The 8997-nt window shown below is 35.7% G+C and overlaps 1 protein-coding gene across 2 annotated transcripts; it reads left to right on the forward strand.

The window, feature by feature from the left end:
- On the forward strand, positions 1 to 3038 carry LOC111285560 (BAG family molecular chaperone regulator 4-like). 2 transcript variants are annotated; one of them, XM_022875066.2, is made up of 4 exons: positions 1 to 305; positions 931 to 1187; positions 1265 to 1411; positions 2282 to 3038. In XM_022875066.2, the coding sequence occupies exons 1-4, from the start codon at positions 110 to 112 to the stop codon at positions 2477 to 2479; spliced, it is 798 nt and encodes a 265-aa protein (XP_022730801.2). In that variant the 5' UTR covers positions 1 to 109; the 3' UTR covers positions 2480 to 3038. The 2 variants fall into 2 exon arrangements, with proteins under 2 accessions (XP_022730801.2, XP_089618013.1); XM_089761887.1 differs by lacking the exon at positions 1 to 305 and adding an exon at positions 607 to 854.
- Positions 3039 to 8997: the final 5959 nt, after the last annotated feature.

Below are 8997 nucleotides of genomic sequence, written 5' to 3' on the forward strand. Positions count from 1 at the left end.
CTTAGCCATTGCAGTTAGCTCAAACTCATACCTCTCTCTCAACCAACTTCACCTTTTCTATTTTCTTTTTTTTTTTTCTTTTTTATGGTACTGAGTTTATTTTCCGACTATGAAAAGATTATCATCTTCAAAAAGGGTAGTGAACAATGTGGTTAAGGGGGAGATAGAGTGGGAGCTTAGGCCTGGTGGCATGCTTGTTCAAAAGAGGAACGTGGGGGATGCTTCTTCTGGACCTATGATCAAGATCAAAGTTTCTCATGGTTCTTATCACCATTATATTACTGTGGCTGCTCAATCCACTTTTGGTAACCATTTCTTTATATTTTTCTTACTTTATGCCTGTCTTCCCCGTTGAAATTTTGTGGAAGATTGGTTTTCTTGGTTTTTCTTTTGAAAAGAGTATTAATACATACGTGCAATTTGCATGGTATTTTTCTCTTTTTACCAACTTTTGATTTACGGTTTGAGTATATGATTGAAGTGGATTATTGTCATCTCCACTCCATTCTGTCGGTTTCTCAAATTTTCGTCTTTTGTGATTAATTGGTACATCAATTTGAGGAAAGTTTGAGTCTTTATCTTTTTTTTTTCAGAACATAAGCTCTTTGGCATTGACGTTTTCACTTCCATCATCATGATTCCATGGATGTCAAAATTTAGTCTTTTGAGTGAGGCTCTTTTAATTATCACATAGTTACTCGCTCTATCATCAATATCATTATCTGTCTCACTGTCTGCATTTCTATATTTCCTCTTTATCTTTTGTGCATATGCTTGGTTCTTCCCTGGATTGTTGGACCTGGCTTCACTGTTTTGGTGGGTCAGATCAGTTTAGCAACTGGATTGTGTGATGGGTAGGCGCTATGCTGACATTGTTTTAACTTGCAAAATATTAAATTGATGCTAAATTTACTTTGGTTCAAATTGAAGGGGATCTGAAAAAGGTTCTTGCTCAAGAAACTGGTTTGGAGCCGAAGGAGCAGAGGCTATTGTTCCAAGGGAAAGAAAAGGATGATGAGGAATGTTTGCATATGGTAGGAGTAAAAGATATGTCAAAGGTGGTACTTTTAGAGGATCCAGCTAGCAAAGAAAGGAAGCTTGAGGAGATGAAGGGAAATCAAAGTGTGGTCAAAGCCTGTGAAGAGGTTGCCAAGGTCAGAGCAGAGGTTGATAAACTCTCTGTAAAGGTTAGCATACACTGAAAAGAGAACTAGTTTTTTCATGTTACAACTTGAAAACTTTTCAACCTACTGAAATTTTGTAGGTTGTTGCTTTGGAGGCAATTGTTCGTGGAGGTACCAAGGTTGCAGAAAAGGAATTCCTAGTCTTGACAGAGTTGCTTATGGTGCAATTGCTCCAATTGGATACGATTGAGGCTGATGGCGAAGCCAAAGTCCAGAGGCGGGTTGAGGTTAGTGATTATCCAGTTGTGCTTTGCTATCATAGACTTTTGTAATTTTCTCTAATGCCATTTTAATGATGGTCCTTATTGAAACCCAATCCACATTTTCTACACAATTGAGGTACTTTTTATAAAGTTAAAGTTAGCTACTGTAGTTTTCAATTATGCCAACGCAATGTTGCTGGAAAATGAAAGCCTTTTTGTTTGAAATGGTTGTGAACTTGACATGTAGATGAATTAGAGCCCACACCAGCAATCTGTGACTTGAAACATTCTCGGTGAGTTATGCACAAGAACTCAACATAGATGGATTCTTGATCCTTCCTTGCTCTAATTATATACCATTTTCTTTTGGTGCAAATAATTGTGCTTGTTCATAACATATTTGGTGGCTTTCTACTTAAGAAAAAGAAGTTAAAGTGAGCTGTCCTCAGCATGGGTATACTAAATTTGGGAGTTCTGAGCTGATGAAAAATGAGAGTCCAATTTGGTTGGAAACGGTTGGTTAATCACGTCACAAGTGCACCTCCTCTGTGGTCCTGGCGTTAGAATCCTTGGATCGGATCCAACCAGTAATAAGAAAGAAAAGAAAGACAAAGCAGATTTTGTCAATTGAAGTAGTGAACAAACGAGAGTTTGCAATTGATCAATCTGGTTGCATCCATCCATTTTCACCCATAGAATTGTTAACTTTCCACTGGCTTAGCACCGCCTTGATTGATATGCCTGAGAACTACAATTTCTTTTTGTTGCATTTTTTTTCAGCTTGAAACTATGTTCTTCGTTGAATTACACGAGTGAATAGATATCTTTATAGCAGTTTAATGTGTTTGTGAGAATGATAATTGAAAACATTGCATTTTCAATTTTCCTGCACAGGTCCGTCGTGTCCAAGGTCATGTGGACACCCTAGACAATTTGAAGGCTAGAAACTCAAGTCCCTTCAGCAGTAGTTGCAATGCAGTGTCAGTGAATACCAAATGGGAGGCATTTGAGTCTGGGGTAGGAAGCCTGACTGCCCCAGTCCCCCTACCATCCTCTACAAGAATAACTCAAGATTGGGAAGTATTTGATTAAGCACAAATACAAATCTCAGTCAGTAATGTAAAAATGTGAAACAAAGGCTGTATGCTGGTATAGGATCAAAACTCCATCTCAGTACGGTTTTATTTGCTCGTCGGTATCTTTTTAATCCACGCCATGCCCGTGAAACAGGACATGCAAATAGGATCACCCATGAATCTTCAAGCAAATATTAATCTTTTATGAACCTCATAACTGCTGTAGTTACCGTCGTACACCGCCTGTTTGCAAGCTCCTCATCATTCTAGAACCAGTGAATTACCTGTTTTCATGAACTAATGAATTTGGCAAGCGCCAGTTGTTTACTCATTAAAAATAAAAACAACTCCTGGACAATTGACATAATCATTCCGTCAAAATTAAATTTGATAATTTTAAACACATGTTGACATGATGTAAAATGTGTTAACATGATATAAAAATTTCATATTTGGAGCATGTTTGACAAAAACACAAACACAATAGGATCAAAAGGGAGAAATTTTGGTTGTATTTGATATTAGAAAATAAAGATATTTTTTATTTTTATTTTCTTAAAAAATAAAAAATAAAAGTGAAAACATGTTTGATAATATAAAATAAAATAAAATTTTAAAAAATAAAAAATGTCTCAAATATAAAAACATATTTTATTAAAAACAAAAATTGCTGGTTATTTTTTTCTTATATTTTGTAAATTAAAAAGTTGATCTCATATTCGAATACTTTTAAAAATTATAAATTAATAAATATGTTATATATTTATAATTAATAAATATATATTAAAAAGTTGACATTAATTATAATTATCTCCATAATTGTTTATCTTTTTTATTTTTTATTTTTACATTTTTTTTCCTTCGACAAATATATATTTAGAAAAATTTTTTTTTTTTCAAACCCAACATAGCCGAATTCTCCGAACGTGCACTGTCCCATTTGAAGGGCAGAACCGCGGCAGTGGAAGAAACCTAATCTCCATGATCTTTAGAAGTATATATACTTCATTTTGGTGACCCCAAACACAAACAGCCGCAAAGCTTTCACTTGGACCATGAGCGATTTAACTCTCTCTGAAATCATTTACCCAGAACTCAAAACCACTTCCAGGCTGGATTACGCAGGCACCAACTTCCATATCTGGAAAACTAAGCTTGATTTTGTCCTGAAAGACAATAAAGTTAACTATGTCCTAACTGAACCAAAACCTTCCAAGGACAACGTAGACGACGTCGATCGACACCACAAATGGGTCGCTGATGACTTAATGGCTCGCCGCATCGTCCTAGAAACCCTCCATAATAACCTTTCCATAACGTACCGAAAACACGAGACAACCAAGTCCATGATGGACGCTCTCACCATGTATTTCACGAGGCCTTCAGCGGCGAAAAAGTTTAGGCTTCTAAAACGATACAGGGATCACAGAATGAAGGAAGGGACGAGAATTCATCAGCACATTATTGAGATGAATGCCATGGCTAAGGAGTTGGAGTTGGAAGGTGTGAAACTGCCTCAGGAGTTCCACCCTGTGGCTTTGATGCAGAGTTTACCGGAGTCGTGGGGAGATGTGGTAAGGTCGATCCCTATGAACTTGGCAAGCGACGAGGACGGGTTGAATTTGGACAATGTTTGCAACAAGTTGATGAATGCTGGGGATTGGAAGGAGTTCCGAAGGGCTTGTGATGATGAAGAGAGTAGTTCAAGGGCCGGTTCAAGAGGAGGATTTAATGGGAAGTGTTACAATTGTGGGGAGTTTGGACACCGTAAATCTGATTGCCTCAATTAAGGAGGTATTTTCATGGTTCTATCTTTCTGTGCTAATTAACTTTTTGTTATTCAGATCAGAGAAGTTTCAATACAAACAACATAAGTAGATGGATAAAAAACAAGTGCACATCTATTGCTTCATGTTTTATTCTTTATTCTCTTCTGTTTTCCTCTGTTTTTATTGTCAACCTTTTCCTTTTTTCTTTCATCTTATATAGGCAAAAAGACTACCCTTAAAGACAACTAGATGGGTCCTAACTGAGATACCAAATGAACAAAATATAAGACAAAGACTAAGAATCCAAGGCTAATCAAATTGGGTATGCAAGCTAACATTCATCATATTGAAAATCCTTCTGATTGATTGAGTGTTTGACCTTCAGCTGCCTGCATGTTGTTTCAATCGTAGCTCTTGCTGCCTAGTCTAGTACTCTATGCTCTAGCTTTCGTTTCTGATGTGCATATCTGCTGCAAATCGTTTAGATTGTGAACTTCTTGAGCCTCTCTTCCTCCCGTAGTTGTGGTGGGCTAATAGAAAATGATATAATTGCATTTATATAAATTAAATCCACCTGAATCCAAATGATTGACCCGTTGGGGAAAGCCGTGAAGTATTCCAATTTAATATTATGATTTTTGTTGTTCAGAGTAATGAGCTTGTACTTTAATATCACTTTTCTTATTGATTCAGGTTTTCATTTCTTTCTTGACTTCTTGAACTTTAGTTTAATTACCTTGTGCTTTGGTTCAAGTTTTCATTCCTTGTTTATGGATAAGGGACAAGCAGTGAGCCGAAGATAATGGTGACGCATGGACTAAGTTGCTAAATTAGTCTTCTAGTCGTCAATTATTTGCTGGCTAAGAGTTGTATTTTGAACGTGATTTGCTATTAGAAGGTTCAGTCAAATCCTTCTTACATAGAAGATGGAACTTGTTATTTATGCCAGTTTTTTTTTACTTGTTTTGGCCTTTCATGGTTTTGTTTATGTTTTTCAATTCTTCAAAGGTTGGCATTGAAATTGAATCCCTTGTGGCAAAGCAGAGGAGCTTGTGTTTGTGGTCGTTGATTTGTTCACTCTAAACATAATTCCTTGTTGAAGATGCACTGTCACACTACCCTCTTTGAGGAGATTCGTCAGTGAAATATGTACTCTAGTAAGAGCAAGACAATGTAGAAAAATTTACGACGCCTTGTTTTCTGGTTTTATTGGTGATTGTTGTTTTTAAAGTACAAACAGATGGAGAGGCTTCTTCCTGTCCCGCAGAAAGATTTTACATCAAGTATCTTTGTTTTGGTATATAAGTAAGATGCAGCTTCTCCTGCATGCTCAGTTTGCTTCACTGTTTGTATCTTCAAGCAAGCTAGGTGAAGCTGAATATGTAAATAGGATGATCCATGAATCGTCAAGCCAATATGAATCTTTTATTAACCTCATTTCCTCTGCAGTTACCCCGTACATGGCCTGTTTGCATTCTTTAATCATTGAGTTACCTGTTTTCATGAACTAAAGATTTTGGCAAGCGCCATTTTTCTTTTTACTTTGCTTTTTGCAACCCCTCTTCCACAAAAGGAAATGCATAACCTAACCTCCGTTGCAACAACGTTTAGCCTTAGAAGATTCTCACTAACCTACTTGCATAATTAGGAAATGTTGTTCAGAAATTGCAGTAGTATTTCGGAATGATTAATATTATAAATGATTTTTAAATTATAATAAAATGCTTGGTATGATATTTGAATTTAAAAATTTGTTAATTTAATATTTTGAATTATAAATTAATTAATTAATATTATTATTATTATTATTATTATTTGATAAGTATTATGTTCATTATCCAACAGAGCAGTAAACTACTATAAGATACATATACAGCTGTTCCAATATTTACATTTCAAACATATTTCTACTTTAACTCCCAGTTTTCAGTTCTCACTCAATTCCTGATTTACATGATCAAAAACAACACTCTTCAGTCTCATTACTCTTAACCTGACTATCTCTTTGATTTGCTTTAAAATCATCTCTTCTGCTAATGCTTCTGACTTGTATATTCTTCTATTTCTTTCTACCCATATCCTGTAAATGTATGCTCCCCAAGCCAACTGAAGCATAATGGAAACCAATGCCTTCCCTTTAAGGTTGGCAACAGCCCACTGGAACTCAGTTTCCCATCCAGCTACTTCTCATCTTAGGTTACATAGCGACAATACCTCCTTCCATACCTTTTTTGAGTAGCTGCAGCTGAAGAAAATATGCTCTCTACTTTCTTACTCTTGCTTACATAATACACAGATCTCATCTACAAGAATCTCCCATGCAATTAATCTATCCTTAGTAGGGAGTCTATTGAGAATAGCCATCCAAGTTATTATAGCAAACTTGGGAATATGTAGCTTGCACCAAACAAGTCCGTGCCAATTTACTTTTGGCTACCTTTGTCTTATTTCATCCCACACCCTAGTAACTGAAAAACCTGACCCCTTGGTTTGCCATATCACTCAATTCTCCGTCTGCAACAAGACTCTAGTTGCAATACTTCTCATTTGCAGCAGCTTCCTCATACACTAGCTTTGACCCTGTGCTATTTGTAACTCCCACATGCTCTTCCCTTTAAGAACATAACACTGCAACCCTGCTATCCATAATGAGCCAGCTTACGTGAAAATAGATCATAGTAATCTAAGCATGCAAGCTTTGTTCCAGCTTTCTACATCTTTTAGCCCGTCAGACTTAGGCTGACACATTGTCTGCCACTTTACCCTTGCTCTCTTGGCTGTATCTTCCTGATCTTTCCAGAAAAAAGCACAGCATAGCTGATTAATCTTTTTAATGACCTTCTTAGGCAATACAAAATATCTGCACCAATAATTGTGAAGGCTAAATATTACAGATTGAATCAACTGCATTCTACCGACATAAGACAGACGCCCTGTTGCCCAAACTGTGTTTTCTAACGGTGATTTTTTTAATTAATGAGGTGCAATCTGTCACATATAATAATTTAAAACTAATCATCTTATATATAAATATTATATTAAAATTTATAAAATTTAGATAATATATTAAATATTTTATTATAATTAAAAAATCATTCCGGACGGTAAGGGGATTCTGAAATCCTATTTGCATTATTGAAGTAAAAACTTTAAACTTTGGTCGAGAACCTGAAGCGACAGCGTGACAGGAATGGCCTAGCGCCTGTCCTCTGCAGTCTGCATTATTATCATAAACTTTGAAGGATTAGCAGGGACTATACCTTCATATATTTTTGTCTGCAGATTTATTGTAGATATCTCTTCAACCAACGCCTGTCAAAAAGGATCGAGAAGATAATATAGAAGCCAAGCAATCAGCGCCTCTCCAGAGTCCAGTTGCTACCACCATCCCTCTTTCTCTGCCTGTTCTAAAACTCTTCCTATTTCTTCTCAATTCTTCCTTAAAGCCAATAATGGCTTCTTTCAATCACCTCTTAAACCCTTTTCATCTCTCCTCAATTCTTGCATAAAGCCAAATAATTGCTTTTTTTCAGCCACTTTTTCAAACCCTAAGGCTTTTTTCTCAACGATGAATGGACCTTTATGGAATATGCCAAAATCTGGGTTTTTCTTGGTAAGTATTTTTTTGACTTGGTTTTGGGTTGATTTTTTATGTTTTTGACTTGATTTTATCGCTTTCTTTGATTGTTTTTTTATTATTAATTCATAAATTTGAGATTTTATCGTTCGTTTTGGATTCTTTTGATATTTTTTTTGAATGGGTTTGACGGTTTGACTGCCTAGGTTGGGGTTTTTTTTAACTATTTCTCTGATTTAGGTTTCGATTTTTTGTCAAAATAAAGTTGAGGTTTTGATTATCTATTTTTTTAAAGAGGAAGGTTGCAGCAGGATTCAAGGGACACTTCTTGGCAGTGCGGTTGATGCGATGATAAACTGTGCCTTTTGACAGCGTGATATATTTGTTCCAGTGTTTTAAATATAGGTGAGCTTTGTGTTTGTCTCAATTTGATGTTTTAAAAAGCTTTACTTTTTACTCATACAATAGAATTAGTTTGTTTTCCTTACTAATTAATATATGCGAACTTCAAAGGAAAATTTTGAATTTGACTGTTAGAGGTGAGGATTTAATAAGTGAAATGGAGTTTTCATCTACAGGGTTTAAAAAATTTTAGGTCATTAATTTTGTGGGTAGCAGCAATGAAAAAGCAAAGGCAACATCTTGCCTTAGCTTGGCTTGAGAAAGTAAAAAGGGAAGAGAGAGATGGAATACTAGTAATGGGTATCGGGCATTGAAGTGACCTCAAAAAATTAGTGGGGGATGTTGTTATAAGATTCACACCATGATTGATTATTGGTAAGGAGAAATATATTGGTAAGAATAAATATGTTTATTGGTAAGAGAAAGTAGTTGCGTTCTTTCCATAGGGTCTATGCATGGGAGATAGTTGGGGTGGCAGAGTGTGCTTTTATGGATGCGAGTGTAATGGATGTGAGTGTAATAATTACTGTATATGTGCTTTCATTCATGTTTATATTGTGACATACAGCGGTAAACATAATATGCTGACACATTAAGAGGAGACTTGAATGGGTGTGGGAGAAAACATAGAGATATGAGAAGCAAGAGATGTTAACCAGATCTAGAGCTGTTCAGTGGTGAAGAGGATAGATGAAGGGAGGAAAACAGTAAAATCGTGGAAAAAAGGAAAAAAAAATGAAAATTTAGATTTATATTTTCTCTTTTTTTTTTTTTGGGCTTCTGTTT

This window comes from Durio zibethinus, chromosome 6 (genome assembly GCF_047325235.1).
Source record: "Durio zibethinus cultivar Kanyao isolate XHJ-2024 chromosome 6, ASM4732523v1, whole genome shotgun sequence".
Lineage (NCBI taxonomy): Eukaryota > Viridiplantae > Streptophyta > Magnoliopsida > Malvales > Malvaceae > Durio > Durio zibethinus.